The sequence below is a fragment of the Siphateles boraxobius genome, unplaced genomic scaffold, assembly GCF_051911475.1.
Source record: "Siphateles boraxobius isolate OS27281-9 unplaced genomic scaffold, OSU_SipBor_1 125, whole genome shotgun sequence".
Lineage (NCBI taxonomy): Eukaryota > Metazoa > Chordata > Actinopteri > Cypriniformes > Leuciscidae > Siphateles > Siphateles boraxobius.
This window is the reverse complement of record NW_027508728.1, coordinates 487357-501485: the sequence shown is the minus strand read 5'-3', so window position 1 is coordinate 501485 and position 14129 is coordinate 487357. Positions and strand designations below refer to the sequence as shown.

At 42.5% G+C, this 14129-nt stretch overlaps 1 protein-coding gene across 1 annotated transcript in view; it reads right to left on the bottom strand.

Moving 5' to 3' along the window:
• Positions 1-346: 346 nt before the first annotated feature.
• The window catches only part of larp1 (La ribonucleoprotein 1, translational regulator), a 35348-nt gene continuing 21565 nt past the window's right edge, over positions 347-14129 (bottom strand). The window contains exons 11-19 of the mRNA XM_077224777.1: positions 12168-12536; positions 10711-10834; positions 9316-9521; positions 8519-8625; positions 8257-8414; positions 6963-7107; positions 4335-4444; positions 4127-4254; positions 347-2334 (exon numbers count right to left, since the gene is read on the bottom strand). Coding sequence (XP_077080892.1) covers positions 2029-2334; positions 4127-4254; positions 4335-4444; positions 6963-7107; positions 8257-8414; positions 8519-8625; positions 9316-9521; positions 10711-10834; positions 12168-12536 — 1653 coding nt within the window. The 3' untranslated portion in view covers positions 347-2028. The remainder of the gene's footprint in view (positions 2335-4126; positions 4255-4334; positions 4445-6962; positions 7108-8256; positions 8415-8518; positions 8626-9315; positions 9522-10710; positions 10835-12167; positions 12537-14129) is intronic.

Genomic DNA, 14129 nt, shown 5'->3' with positions numbered 1-14129 from the left:
GCATTCCCATTCTGAAGACCAGCAAACCAGGAACCAGCATCCCAAGCTGTCCCAGCATACAAAACATTCCTCATGTTGGTGACCGGCAATGCTGGATTTTTCAGTAGGGATGACAGAATAATAATTGAAGTCAAACCTACTCTGCGAAATGAAGAGATTTCCGTGGAGGACCTTAAACATGTTCATCCAGCAACAACCATATCAAGAGGAAGTTGCTTCACCTGAAGAAAGAACAGTGTGAAGAATTGCTGGACTCAACTGAATTGAGTGGGAATGAGTGCCTATTCCAACACCTGTGAAAATGATTTGGGTTTAGAATGGTTTATAAGAAAAGTTCAACAGCTGATTTTAAGGTTTTTGACCATTTTAAAGATTTTTTTTCTGTTTATTAAAAGCAAAATTACAAATTAAAAAAAATACACACTAATAGCAAATCACATCTGCCTATAATTCAGATGAAGTGTTATGATACAAGATTTGGTTCAAGTATTTTTTCAGTTTCCATTTTTCTTTTCTCAATAAGCCGAATGTATATACGAGTCATGGTAATGAAGTATGAACAGTTTTAATGGATCACATACAGTTATTTATATGGCTTTATGAATTATATTGTCTGTTCCCACTAATCCGGGCCGTTGACCTCTGAAGAAAGATCAACACCGTCATGAACTCGCACAATGGGAAAGACCATTTAGTTGAATAAAAGCCTTTTAATTATATCAGTGATCACAAGAATTTTCTCATCAAGATTTGACCACAGCTACTTTGAATGAAGAAGCCCACCGAGGGAAAACGGGGAAAGGGAACTGCTAAATGTTTGCCGAGAGATGTTGGACATAAATTTGAAATCAAATTTATGTCCAAATATTACCAGAGAGAGCATGACCGAAAAAACTTCAGCAAACACATGTATAGACGTTCATATGGCAGCCAAATTCAAAAGTGAAATCCCATAAATTAGAATATTGCTTATGATCCAAAGGCAGTCGGGCAAAGTTTTCAAATGCATCTCAAATAATCATCATAATCATAAAGGTTTGCCTTTCTTCACATGATTCCAGTTGAAACCCTGAGGTCAGTTTCCCTTTACTCAGACCGACATGCTGTTTGTATGAAGAAAAGCAAGAAGTGATACTAAAACATACCCATAATAACTCAAAACGCATTAGGGCGAGCATAAAAAAGGTGAACACGTAAGGCAAATATATCTCTATAAACAATAAATGACACATACAGCCAAGGTGGTGTAATGTCTCTTAATTTCATGAATTCATATGTACACTAGGACCAACACTCTAGTAATGACTCCCGCTGGCAGGAGATGGTGTGATTCTGCCGGTGAACGAGTATCTGTCCGTGACGAGCTCGGCTTCACCTCGACACTGATGATGAGCGGAGGAAGGACTCGTCCATGTGAAGGTGGAGTCGTCGTCTTCTGTAACAGACCGTGACACTTGGAAGCAAGCGAGAGGATTTGGCAGGCGGGACGTTAGTGTCACAGTGATGGCCAAGCTTACGGTACGCTAAAAGTTATTAGCTATAGAATTTAGCGTCCACCCCCGAAAAAAACAACAGGTAACAAAATCATCTCGCTCAAACAACTGCAGATCTATAGTATTTGCATTATTTTCTGTGTTACGCGTTTGCCTCATCCAGTACCTAGTCTAGTCAAGAGCAATCTTATCATCGTTCAACACAATCTCTAAACAAGAAAAAAAAAAAAGTCACGGTGGAATCACGCGTCGTTCAGCCAAATAAAACAGTGAGTCCACTGAGGATTATAAAGCAGAAAGATTCAACAAAAGCCTTTTTGTACCCCAATGATACAACAGGAATAAAACTTCAAAGTCTTTAATAAAATGAAGAATGGAAGTATTTCTCATGCCCTCTGCTGTCCGTTTCTGATGCACAAATGCTGTGAACGAGGGGAAGATGGAAGAGCCTAGATTGGACAATCGTGAGCCGTTCGTTAGCGAGCCGTTGTGTCATGCTTGTGTTCGGTCGGTCGGACCCGCGGCCCGGAGACGCTCACTTCGGGGGCTTGCCATCTGAAGCGCTTCGCTGGCTCAGGGTGTTGGCATCATCTCTGGTGGGAGGAGCTCCAGCAGGGGGGGCGGAGCCTGAAGCAGCATCTCTGGTGGGAGGAGCTCCAGCCAGGGGGGCGGAGCCTGAAGCAGTATCTCTAGTGGGAGGAGCTCCAGCCGGGGGGGCGGAGCCTGAAGTGACCTGGTTCTGGGTTCGGTTCTGGGTTCGGTTGGCCTGCTGGGAAGGGTGACGGCGACGGCCATCTCCACTGGAAGAGTGTCTCTTACGTCCACCTTCCTCCATGGGCGGCTGAATGCAAGAAATAACACATGGTTTGGTACTTGAGCATAACCTTTCAACACTTGAAACTGAAGCATCTCTCAGGCCCTGTTTACAGCTGGTGTTAAGATGCTTTTTGGTCGATCGGATCACAAGTGGACGACACTCTAGGGGTGTAACAATATGAAATAAGATGCAGGTCCCAAGCACTCAAAAAATGGATAAGGAGGAGAAGGTAAAAAAGCCTTTATTTAAATATGGCTCATTTCATAATAAAAAAGTCACAAGCCAACATGTTTCGACCCACAAATGGTCTTCTTCAGGGCAGAGTAACATATATAAAGTAACATGTTACTTTGCCCTGAAGAAGACCATTTGTGGGTCGAAACATGTTGGCTTGTGACTTTTTTATTATGAAATAAGCCATATTTAAATAAAGGCTTTTTTACCTTCTCCTCCTTATCCATTTTTTGAGTGCCTGGGACCTGCATCTTATTTCATTGGACCCTTCCCTATCCCAAGAGCACCTATCACGGATATACTTCACCTGAGCGCCTGGTTGAATTCTCTTATAATGGGTGTAACAATATATCGTGTCACTATACATCGCTATACAAAAATGCAACAATATGTATCGCGAGAGCGCTCATTATCGCGAGGGCGCTCAGTATCGCGAGGGCGCTCAGTATCGCGAGGGCGCTCAGTATCACGAGGGGCGCTCAGTATCACGAGGGCGCTCAGTATCACGAGGGGCGCTCAGTATCACGAGGGCGCTCAGTATCACGAGGGGCGCTCAGTATCGCGAGGGCGCTCAGTATCGCGAGGGCGCTCAGTATCACGAGGGGCGCTCAGTATCGCGAGGGCGATCAGCATCGCGATATGTATCGAATCGTGACATGAGGGTATCGTTACACCCCTAATAAATACAGGTGTAAACTATTACTAGACTCTAAAAACCACATTTGATCACATGTGCGTTTACACCAAAGCAATCCGGACGAATGTGTTTTCAACTCCCTCTGGAAGAAGTGGAAAGTGGACGAGCTCAAACGTTTTAGACACCGGAGAGAATAGAATTGGGCTCTATAACGCTTTGAGCTTGTCCACTTTTCACTTCTTCCAGAGGGAGTTGAAAACACATTTGACCGGATTGCTTTTGTAGTGTAAACGCTCATGTGGTCGAATGCGTTCAAACAGCCACTAAAGACCGTCTTCTCTCCGCCTACTGACCGAATGCGGGAACATTACGGAAAGAGCTTGAGCCAGACGGCTTTAAACTTCATCGGCTGGAGACCCAAGTTAGGTTTGAAGATGAACCAAGCTCCATGTTCTCTCACTGTTCCTGATTTCTAACACACACTCACAGCATTCGGCTGGTCTTGCGGCTGTCACAGCAGAAAATAAAGCTGATGCTCTCCGTATGTTTTTCTTGCGTGTTCATATGTAAATTGCATGAAATTATTTCGTCCATTAGATCGAAAGATCTGAAAAAGGCCACACATTTACCCGCTCATAGACCCTCCCCTGAAGAAATCAGGACAGAAGTGGTTTAAAGTGGACAAAAGAGACGGATTAAAACAGCAGGAGTAAACGGGAATGTGTCGTCTACTTGTGATCCGATCCACCAAAACATATCTTAATACCAGCTGTAAACAGGACCCATGTGACGTCAACCAAGAAGGAAAAAAGTTTGACAAAGTGACTTCTAACATGATAAAAATCCCCCCAAAAAAAATTCATTTAGAAAAATGCAATCAATGTGCATTATGAAATTAACCATGTTGCTTCCATGCTTGAAAATGACGATAAATGCCCGACTTACGTCCACTCTGAAGTCTTCTAGACGCTTGAACTTGCTTAAATGCACCTGCAGCTTGGGGTCAATCTCCATGTTCTTTGTTTTCGAGTATTTAAGAAAAGCCCAAAACTTCTCGAGTCCATACAGCTGGCCTGTCAGGGCGTATGAGGAAGAAATAAACAAGAGCTCCACACACACTTCACAAATGCATCTGTTGTTTGCAAAGACAGACCTGCTTCATAGTCTTTAGTGGTCTCCTCTTGAAAATCTTTAAATATGTCCGGCCTGAACTTCCTCTCGAGTCCATAGCTATAAAACCTGAAGAGACACTCCAGACCGTACCTGAGAAACAACACTACGCTGTCAATTCAGAACATCACTGACCGTTTAAAAACAATATCACATTGGAAATGCAGTCAAACACCATCCTGAGGTCTCACAATTCTGAAGTTAAATTATCCACTTTTAATAATAAAAACAAATCTATTTTTCATATCATTTGCTGCTTGTAAAAAGTAGGGGTTTTCAATAGATTACATTTTTAAAATTTCGATTAATCGTATTTTTATTGTGAAATTAAGCATCATTTATCTTGTTTAACGTTCATTTTGTCGTCATTTGCTATATCCAGTAAACTATCAGATTGAAGGGTGATTCTCACAAAACTAATTTTTCTCACAAAGCTTTTTTTTACGTAAATTTGTCTATTTCCAAAAAAGGACACTTGGATAAAAAAGAAAAAAAAGTGAAGTTGCGATACCGAACAGGGTGTGTTTCCCGTACATCGCTGTAACTCACGGCTTCACTACTATAGTGCGATGCATCATTGAAGAATCCACTAGCTAATCACGACTGTTTCCTGAAACCATATTGTTGCAAACTGGTCGTTCAACCACGTTGGTTAATGATGTCACACAGGTGGTGAAGTAATAACTTTCTTTAATAAAACTGTTTGAGATCGAATTAACGCGAGATGTTTTGCTATAAGTTACAGACATGCATCCGAGAACTCTAATTTTTCTCAGTTATTTCGCTTTATTTATAGATTTAATCATAGTCTCGTTCTTACACACCAGAGCTCGTTCACACATGCGCACTCTTCAAAAACTACACTTTTACGTCTTTTAGTTTGTCAAGAGATTAAATTACATCTGTATGTATTCTAAATAAGACACAGATTGCACTGAATGTCAGCTTGCTTATTTTGCTCAAGATCAGGATTTATTGAGTCCACATGTCATGAAAACAAGAAACTCTTCTAACCGCAGCTCGAGATCTGTCGCTCACACACACAACTCTGCGATGCTGTTTGGGAATGTTCGTTAGAACGATGTTTCGGGAAACAGACTCTTTGAACTGCTGATACCGACAGAACTTGCGACCATAGTTGGCTAACGCTGCTTTCGGGAAACACACCCCTGGACCACATGGCTTGATCTGACTGCATATTCTACAGTACACGGATCCATTCAGAATTACTAAACGTAGCAACATGACGAATCAAAACATTATCCTGAATGTGTGGAAATAACGTGAAGGTACTGAAATGTGTCTGTTTATAAATACAATGTGCGATCAGTGTGTCGAGAGCACATACACTGTTTTGCACATGAATATAACGGACTCACTTGTGCTACTATCCGACTCCTGTACGTCAGCGCAATAGTCTTTACCTTCACTGCAATCCACATCCCTCAGAACTTTACTAGCGAGACGCTGTTTGCTTTATCCAGCAGAGAAACGCAGTTTGCGTATCATCTGATCGGTTCCGTTCAGTCTGTATTTCACACAGCGCGATGCGTAAGGGCTCGCGCTCTTCAGAAACAATCACAGAATATGACAGAGCTCGTGTTTTAAAGCTAAACAGACACTGGAATGAATAATGAATTATTATATGAATAACATGAATAATTCACTGAAATCTGGATACGTGTCTATTTTCTCTGCCATCTCTGATGTAATCAGCCTGGTTTTCTTTACATTAGCGCTGTCATGGATTGTTTGAATTAATTCGCGTACTAGATAATTAAACTGAAAACTTTCCTGGAGTTTAGCGGCTTAAAATGATCTGATTGCAAACAGAAGCGAAATCGTGTTAAAGGGTTAGGGTCCTTGCACACTGAGTCAGAAATTATCATATGAGTTTTTTGTTGTTCATCATCCTAAAAATTCGTCATGCACAGAAGCCTTGCACACTGAGTCCGACGCGTATCAATTTATCAGTTGCGGGAAATAACCCGCAAATCAATACAAAATTGAATCTTCAAGAAGTAAAGATGATTTTGTTGTCATCCAATTTCTGTGAAACAATTGATCCTGAACAGTTCTGGATTATGGTTCTGAATTGTCAAAACGCATTCTCAAAACACTTGCTACGGATGCGGAAAACGCAGAAAATCAAATCTGATACGATTTTTTTTTATGACGGACGAAGGTTTCGGAGGCAGTGTGTAAGTGTGACTGGCACAACGTGAGATCGTATTTACTTTTTAACGTGTGAAAATTTCAGACAAGAGTTTCAGACTTCATTAGATTATCTAACTGCCCGATGTAAATTATGTAAATGATGCAATTTTTTTATGCTTCAGTCATTTATTTGCGTTAAATAAATGCCATGCATTAATCGCATGCGTTAACGTTGACCACCCTGAAACAGAGATGTTGATTTTGCTGAGAACTGAACTGCCACATCTTTGAGTTTGCCTAAAAAAACAGGTCATTCTGCCTGTAATTCTTTCCAAATGCCAAAATTTTATTCAGACAGCAATTAAAATCACTGATAACACTGAAAAGACTTTACACCCTTCTCTCGAGCAAAACTTCCTGTTCACATAAAAAGCCTCAAGCATTAGTTTCATACCTGTATCCTTCCTTTCCATCCTCCACCACCAGCTGTCTGAATTCCTCGTACATCTTTCTGTTGAAGTGATCCCGCAGGAAGAAGGACCAGAAGCGGAACAGCGTGTTCATCTCCTGAGACTGGCCGATGCCCAGACGCTTGCGCTCTGCAGGACGAGAAGAGGACCGGTTACATCAGAGCGACTGCGCAATTTATCACATTTCTAATCGCGATTACGGACGCCATGATTACGCAATCGTTCAAAGCCACGATTACAAAAGAAGTCCACTTGCATTATTCTGTGTGCTTAAGGTGTGTTTAGAGCATGTTACGTTGTGAGAGGCGAATCACGATGACTTCAGAGAACCAGCACAATAGGAACAACCAGTGACGTAAGTGTACGATTAAATAGAGTCTCACCTCAGATGTTCCTGTCCTGTCAGTCGTTATACTGCGCTAGTAGCGCACACTCTACAATTGAGCACTGTGTATCGCTTCACTAAATATAAAGCACTAAAGAAACTACGAGCATGAAACCTTGTTACATTGTTAATTAGTAAGTCATGAAATAAAAGTAAAATACCAATAAATCTCGTTACTGGTACGTCGTGTGTGAGCTGAGGAGTATTAGCATGCAGGTCTGATGTTCATTATTCATCAGGAGCAGTTTCCATGTTTCATTAACAGTTCTCGTTAGTATTGTGCATCACATTGGTAACTGTTGTTTCCATAACCCCAAAATGCCACTTTATTTTCACTTTGGGTTATTTTGTATATTTTTAAATGACTGAAGTTGCTCATACCAACATTGAATTAACAAAAACTAGTTTGGGACCGCCATTTAAGAGCTTAACCTCATAGGCCTACTGTTTATTTATCAGTATTAGTCATTTTTACAATTTATGTGTAAACAAATTTATTATAATAGTCCTATATATACACATACACACACACACACACATATATATATATATTACACACACAGATATATACATACACAGTAGTCAACATTTGAAGTGGATAAAAACCTTTCAAAGTTATACATGAATTTTGAACAATACCCGTTCTTGTCTTAGGACAACTTTGAAAAACTTTTTTGATCCACTTCAAATGTTGAGTACTGTATATATTCCTAACAAAGTGTGTCAGGGCTTCATGACCAGGGAAAATGTGGGACCCATGGCCAAAGGAGTGGAGAACCACTGGTATAAAGCTACTCAAAACATCATTCTAAGTAAATTGTAATTGTGAGTATTAATTACGATATAATGGACAATAATGATGTGCCATAACCGTGCAGCGCTGGGTGACCCACCGTTGAGGCAGCGTCGCCGGTACTTGTGATAGACGTGCTGTGTGAAGCCGTTCTCCTTCAGGAGCTCGTGCGACGGGTGCTGGAACTTGGGGAGAGACTGCGGAGTGCAGCCGTAGTTCCCCATCGCTGCGGTGCCTTCTGACGGGCTCGCCGTCGAGCTACACAACAACACGATCATGATTCAGGAAGCATTACAGGTCAGACTGTATCAGAACATTCAACAGAAGACGACAGGAGATCCCAGAAACACACACACACTCACCTGACGGAGGCGGTGCGCGAGCGGTGCTCTCGCGAGTCCATCACCCAGCCCACATGATACTCCATGGGCGGGTTGGAGCTGTGTCGCGTCTTCCTCTTGCGAGGGGTCTGAAAGAGGACAGAAGAAGAGTGAGACTCAGGAATTCAGTTAACATTTCCTGATAATTTACTCTCCTCACGTCATCCAAGATGTTCATGTCTTTCTTTCTTCAGTGGGAAAGAAATGAAGGTTTTTGAGGAAAACACTCCAGGATTTTCTCCATATAGTGACTTCAATGGAGTCCAACGGGTCGAAGGTCCAAATGTGAGTTTCAGTGCAGCTTCAAAGTCTCGACACGATCCAGCCGAGGAATAAGAGTCTGATCTAGACAAACCAGCGCACATTTATAACACAATAAACATTTATATACTTTAACCACTAATGCTGGTCTTGCACGAGCTGTGATGCGACACACATTATGTCATCAGGGTGAAAGGTCACGCGTGTTCCGGTTTATAAATGTAGAGTATTTAGTTATAAATGTGCGCTGGTTTGTCTAGATCAGACTCTTATTCCTCGGCTGGATCGTGTCGAGACTTTGAAGCTGCACTGAAACACACATTTGGACCTTCGACCCGTTGGACTCCATTGAAGTCACTATATGGAGAAAATCCTGGAGTGTTTTCCTCAAAAACCTTCATTTCTTTCCCACTGAAGAAAGAAACGCATGAACATCTTGCATGACGTGGAGGAGAGTGAATCAGGAAATGTTGATTCTGAAGTGAGCTACTGTAAGCAGGACCGGAGCTCATACGCACTTTGGCATCGAGTGGCCGGCCGTCCTTCACCACGGGGTAGAAGCGCGGCGTCTGCGTGGGGTCCTTCAGGCGGGGGGTGCGGGGGGTCCGGGGCGTTCGGGCACTGCGGTAGTTGGGTGAGTCAGGCACTGTCGTCGGGAGAGAGCGAGCGATCGCTGACGGTTCTGGGGCGCCGAACAGCTTGTTGGCCAATGCTTCCGTGGGGACTAGAGGAGAACACACTGGGTTAAAGCACACACCACAGCTCCGAGACCGCCAAGTCAAACAGGACACTTTCGAGGACTAGTCATTTTTGGTTTGTCTTGAGAATGAGTTTAGCATGCAAAAAATCAAAAAAAGAAACAAACAACAAACCATCCCGAGAAAAAATATTCTCTTTCTACAGTTCAGAACTGATCCCAAGATATTTTTTTTCTAGATCTGTGAGATTTGCCTTATAAAAGCTCCATGAAGGCATTTTTTATGCAGTGTCCGTGAGCTCGGCATATCATCTCCTGTTCTCGTGCTGCACACCGGAGAAACTCACAGCGTGAGGATACGCACACACACACACACCACTGTCTAACCCAAACTGATGGTCTTATTATTAGTGGTGTAGAAGATGTGCAAACCGCTCTCAGAGAGAATGGGTTATCATGTCTACACATGCCTTTGTCATAAAATCGCAGCATTTTGCGTCATATAATCGTATAGGCTTGACATCGCAATGTGATTTGATTAATCATGCAGCACTATAAAACACTTGTAGGCTAACTGGTAAAATAAATGTTATTAGTATACATATTCACTAGGGATGCACGATATATCAGCCACCATTTCAGACGATATAGGTTCATTTTTAATATAATAAATTAAATAATGGATTATTTCCTTCACCTGCGCACTGTTGTGATGCGATGGCTTTAAATTGCTTGAAATATGATCGGAATCACTTAAAAAAAGGAAAATACAGTCAGTGCAACATGTGCAGCGCCAGACCGTCATATCGGCTACATACAATTATCATGAGAACATAATTATAATTGTGTGTTTGGGACATGGCTTTTAACGGTGACACTTTTTTGTAACCAAGCTCTCAAAAATTCTATAAAAAATCATATTTAGATTTATCGGCTTTCAAATATAAAGAATTATCAGTTATCATAATAGGCCAAAATGTTCATATTGGATCATCCCTAGTATGCACATATTGTTCGATGCGGATATTAAGCTTATAATGTTGTGTGTCAATTTACAATTGGTTATACCGCCCATAAATTTACATGTATTGTAAAAACATTCAAATAACGTTTAGAGACGTAACTGTTAGAAACGTTAGGATGTAAATGAATGAACACTTGTTTGTTTGCTTAAACCGTGACCGAGTGCTGGCCATGGATGCGCAGTGAGACTCACTGTTCTGGGGTCGGGGCGGGCCCGGGGGAACCTCCTGGTTGGGGTCGATGGGCGGCTCCGGGGTCAGACAGTCGAACTCCTCTCTGCTGATCAGGTGCACTTTCTTGAAGTTCTCCACTTCTTGCTGTTGCGAAAACATAGAGTTACAACAACATGCCATTGAAACACAACCAGAACACACACACAGTCATCCTCACTCCGTATAATCCAGCAGGATATGAAACAAGTAAACACTAATGCTACTGACTGACAATAGCAGCAAAAGATGATACACAACATCTCGCTCGTACCTGTGCGCCGGACAGAGCCATGACCCCCGAGCTGCTAGTCAAACTGCAGTAGACTGAACAAGCTAACGCTATCTGGCTTTTCTAGCGGCTCTGCTGGCCTTACAGGACTCGCACGTGAGCGGCACAAAGAGCGCAGCACAAAAGACCACAACAAACACTCTGGTGGAAGACCATTCTGTCCCGCCAGGTCCAGAAACACTGCGCTGAAGCACACACACACTCACCGCTCATGAGAAGAAAAGCAGCACATGAGAATGGACACACACCCAGAATCTGACAGAATTAAACTCATCTCATGACAGCCGACACAACGAACACACCACCTCAGATCAGCTGTCACCGCTCACACACATCAATGCACATTCTGACAGGTCACATGACCATTCACTACTGATAAACTTTAAACCCTGTGGTGAAAATCCAGCTTTTAATGTTATGTGTCTATGTGGTGTTTCTAATATACTCTAAGACAAACCATGTGTAAATTCATAAGTCGACAGCATTGCTGAGTATTTTCTCCTTAAAACTGCAGTGAACCAAAGACAGTCTCAAAAACACGCTTTGAAATCGCTGGTGTTTCTGACGTCACAAACTACCTTGTAACCAATCAGATCAACGTGTGGTCGTCAACGAGTGGATCTCTGAGTGAGTGGAGATGGGGCTCATTTGCATATTCATAGAAGCCGCCTAAAAAAGCCCCTTTCATCACGCCACCTAAAAACGCTTTAAAGTCCCCATGAAATCAAAACTGACAATACTATTTATGGATTGTTTAATAGTCTTGAATCAGAATAACTTGCAGCATCTCTTTTCTGATGATGAGGGCGGGGCTACCTGTCACTCGCATGAGATCCACCAATGGCAAACCACAACCATCCAATCAATTCCCCACACACACAATCAAGCCCCGCCCACATTTGTTCTTGCTCCAGAAGCGTTTCACTCGGATATACGACACAATAGAGCAGAAAAGACCAGCGGAACTCCCCTTTGATGACAAGTTTAAGTGCACTACAGAAGGATGTCATCCTGCTTTCTCTCTATTGCTGATTTTGATCATTTGGAAATGCTCAAACATGCCAAAACACAAAATTAAACCAAGTCAAATGAACAGAAACGTTTTGAATGCATTTCTCCCTGTCATGCAAGACTGAGGGACCAGCTCACCTTGATCGTGGCATACTCCGGTTCGTACGTGTCGTCCCAGAGGTCCTGCTCGTAGTAGTACAGCCCGTCGTTGATGACCTTCACGAGTTCGCTGCTCAGCTTGGACCGCGAGGTGTGGTTCCCCGTGCGGTCTCCTCCCGGGTGCTTGCGCAGGTACGGCGGCGTCTGAGTCACGATCAGGATCTTGTTGACGTCTCGATCATCGATTTCACAGTCCGAATCCTCATCCGACCAGTCGGTGAACGTGTTGCGCCGGCCGTCGATCTGCTCCATCTCCTCGTCGAACATGAAGTCCAGCTCCTCGGGCTCGTCCTGCTCCTCGCCGGACGCCGGGACGGTCTGAGCGGGAGAACGCACCGCATCCGCTTTCTGCAAAACAGCCCGAACATCACCAGAGGGTTAATGATAATGCCGGCACCAGCAAAGAACAATACAGGGTGTGTGTGTGACGTCACTGTCGGCCGGAGTGACTGCGGTTACACACACACACACACACTGAGTGGCAGCATTTGTTTTCAGCGTGAATGCTGCAAAAACACAAAACCAATCTAAAACAGGAAAGACTTGAGATTGACTGAACAACTAGATTTGACAAGAAATCTGAGGTATATTTTTACAGACTGCCGAAAGCTACAGAAAAGCAGCAAATGGATCGCTATGATTCACAGAAACACAATATGCTGTCAATATGCTGAATTTAGGGGTAAAATCATACCTTAAATATTGTATTGACAACCTCAATTAAATATTTACTGTCGTACATTCTGCATAATTGGGTGTTTTTAATAAATAAACGCTGACAAAAAAAAACTACACAGGTTTTAGGGCTGGATGATATGATATATATCATCATAAGTGATAAGTGATCACATGGATTTAGATATTGTGTTTAGATACTGTATATTGTATTTATATAATGCATTCACAGGCACACTTGCTTTATGTTTTTCCGTCGTCGACATCAGGCTCATATAAACGTGAGGAAACAGGATTCCTGCATGTCAATACTAGGGCTGGGTAAAAATATCGATTCATCTATGCATTGCAATTATTTGTTTCTCAATTCAATATCGATTCATCAGATCCTATGAATCGATTCAGGCCACCGGCCAGTGGCGGCGCTGTGGGCAACACTCTAGAGAGAGCGTTCAGCGTTGTACAAGACGCGCTTTACCAAAACAACAAGATGACGGACAGCAGCTGCACTCCGTTCAAGCCTGCACCGCCAACCAGGGACGTCGTTAGGCCTATTTTAGGGGGGCTGAAGCTACCCCAAAATGTTCCCAAGCCCCCCTAAATGATAATAAGAACAACAAGTCTCCGGGAGTCTCCCGCATATTGATAGCGGCTCCCTGAAGTCCGCAAATTAGTTCAAATCTCCCGAAATCTAGAGTTCGCGAGCTCCAAACCCTGTAGCGCGCGCATGACAGAGAGGGAGAGCGAGAGTCCCTGCGTGTGTGTGCAAATGTGCGCGCGTGTGCCTCACAAAGCGCTTTTTTTAGTATGCACATTTTGTGTTTCTGTTTACATTTCTTTTATAACTTGAATGTATAGGAAGAAAGAAATATACTTTCTATTACAGTTACATGCACTTTAGAGGTGTGTGAATAAAGCACCTGTTTGTACAGTTAGGGTTTGTATTCAACACATGTACAATATTGTACAGTTTGTTCTAAATAAACCATTACAGGAAACATGCTGGGGTCAATTTGTTCTTAAACATTGGTAATACTGCACACATTATTTAAGAATACACTCAGGTACTTAATTACTTGTGTATTTACTAATTATTGAATCGATATCGAAGCTAATAAATCAATATCGAATCGAAGCCTCAAGAATCGAAATTGAATCGAATTGTGAAATTCCTATCAATACCCAGCCCTAGTCAATACCCATGATCACTGGATCTGTGGTCAGCTGTAAAGAACACTATATCGATTCCAAGCTTTAGTTTAAACA